General features: G+C 61.2%; 1 protein-coding gene across 1 annotated transcript in view; it reads right to left on the reverse strand.

Annotated features, from left to right (window-relative positions):
• NAPA (N-ethylmaleimide-sensitive factor attachment protein, alpha) overlaps positions 1 to 325 on the reverse strand; it is a 26,603-nt gene that overhangs the window by 5,126 nt on the left and 21,152 nt on the right. Inside the window, exon 5 of the mRNA XM_010852719.1 lies at positions 32 to 168. Coding sequence (XP_010851021.1) covers positions 32 to 168 — 137 coding nt within the window. The remainder of the gene's footprint in view (positions 1 to 31; positions 169 to 325) is intronic.

Genomic DNA, 325 nt, shown 5'->3' on the forward strand with positions numbered 1-325 from the left:
AATTTATGGTTCAGCGGGCACACTGATATACATTAGCTCGTTAAATTCTACCCTTTGAGCCACTGGCCAGGCTGGGCCCCCGCCGCCCACCTTCTCAATGTCCACCAGCTCCGTCTCGTAGATCTCGGCGATGGAGATGTGGTGCTTGGCCGCGATGGTGAAGCGGCCCTGGGTGAGACGTAAGAAGGGGCTGTCAGCGACGAGGGGGTCCCGAGCTCTCTGCCCAGCTCAACCACATGCCCCTCACCCTGGCCCCCAGTCCCATGAAACTGGATTCTCAGCCCTTGGCCACCTGTGGGAGGGGGGTCCGCCAAGGAGGGTCCTG

Source organism: Bison bison, unplaced genomic scaffold (genome assembly GCF_000754665.1).
Source record: "Bison bison bison isolate TAMUID 2011002044 unplaced genomic scaffold, Bison_UMD1.0 scf7180017864313, whole genome shotgun sequence".
Lineage (NCBI taxonomy): Eukaryota > Metazoa > Chordata > Mammalia > Artiodactyla > Bovidae > Bison > Bison bison.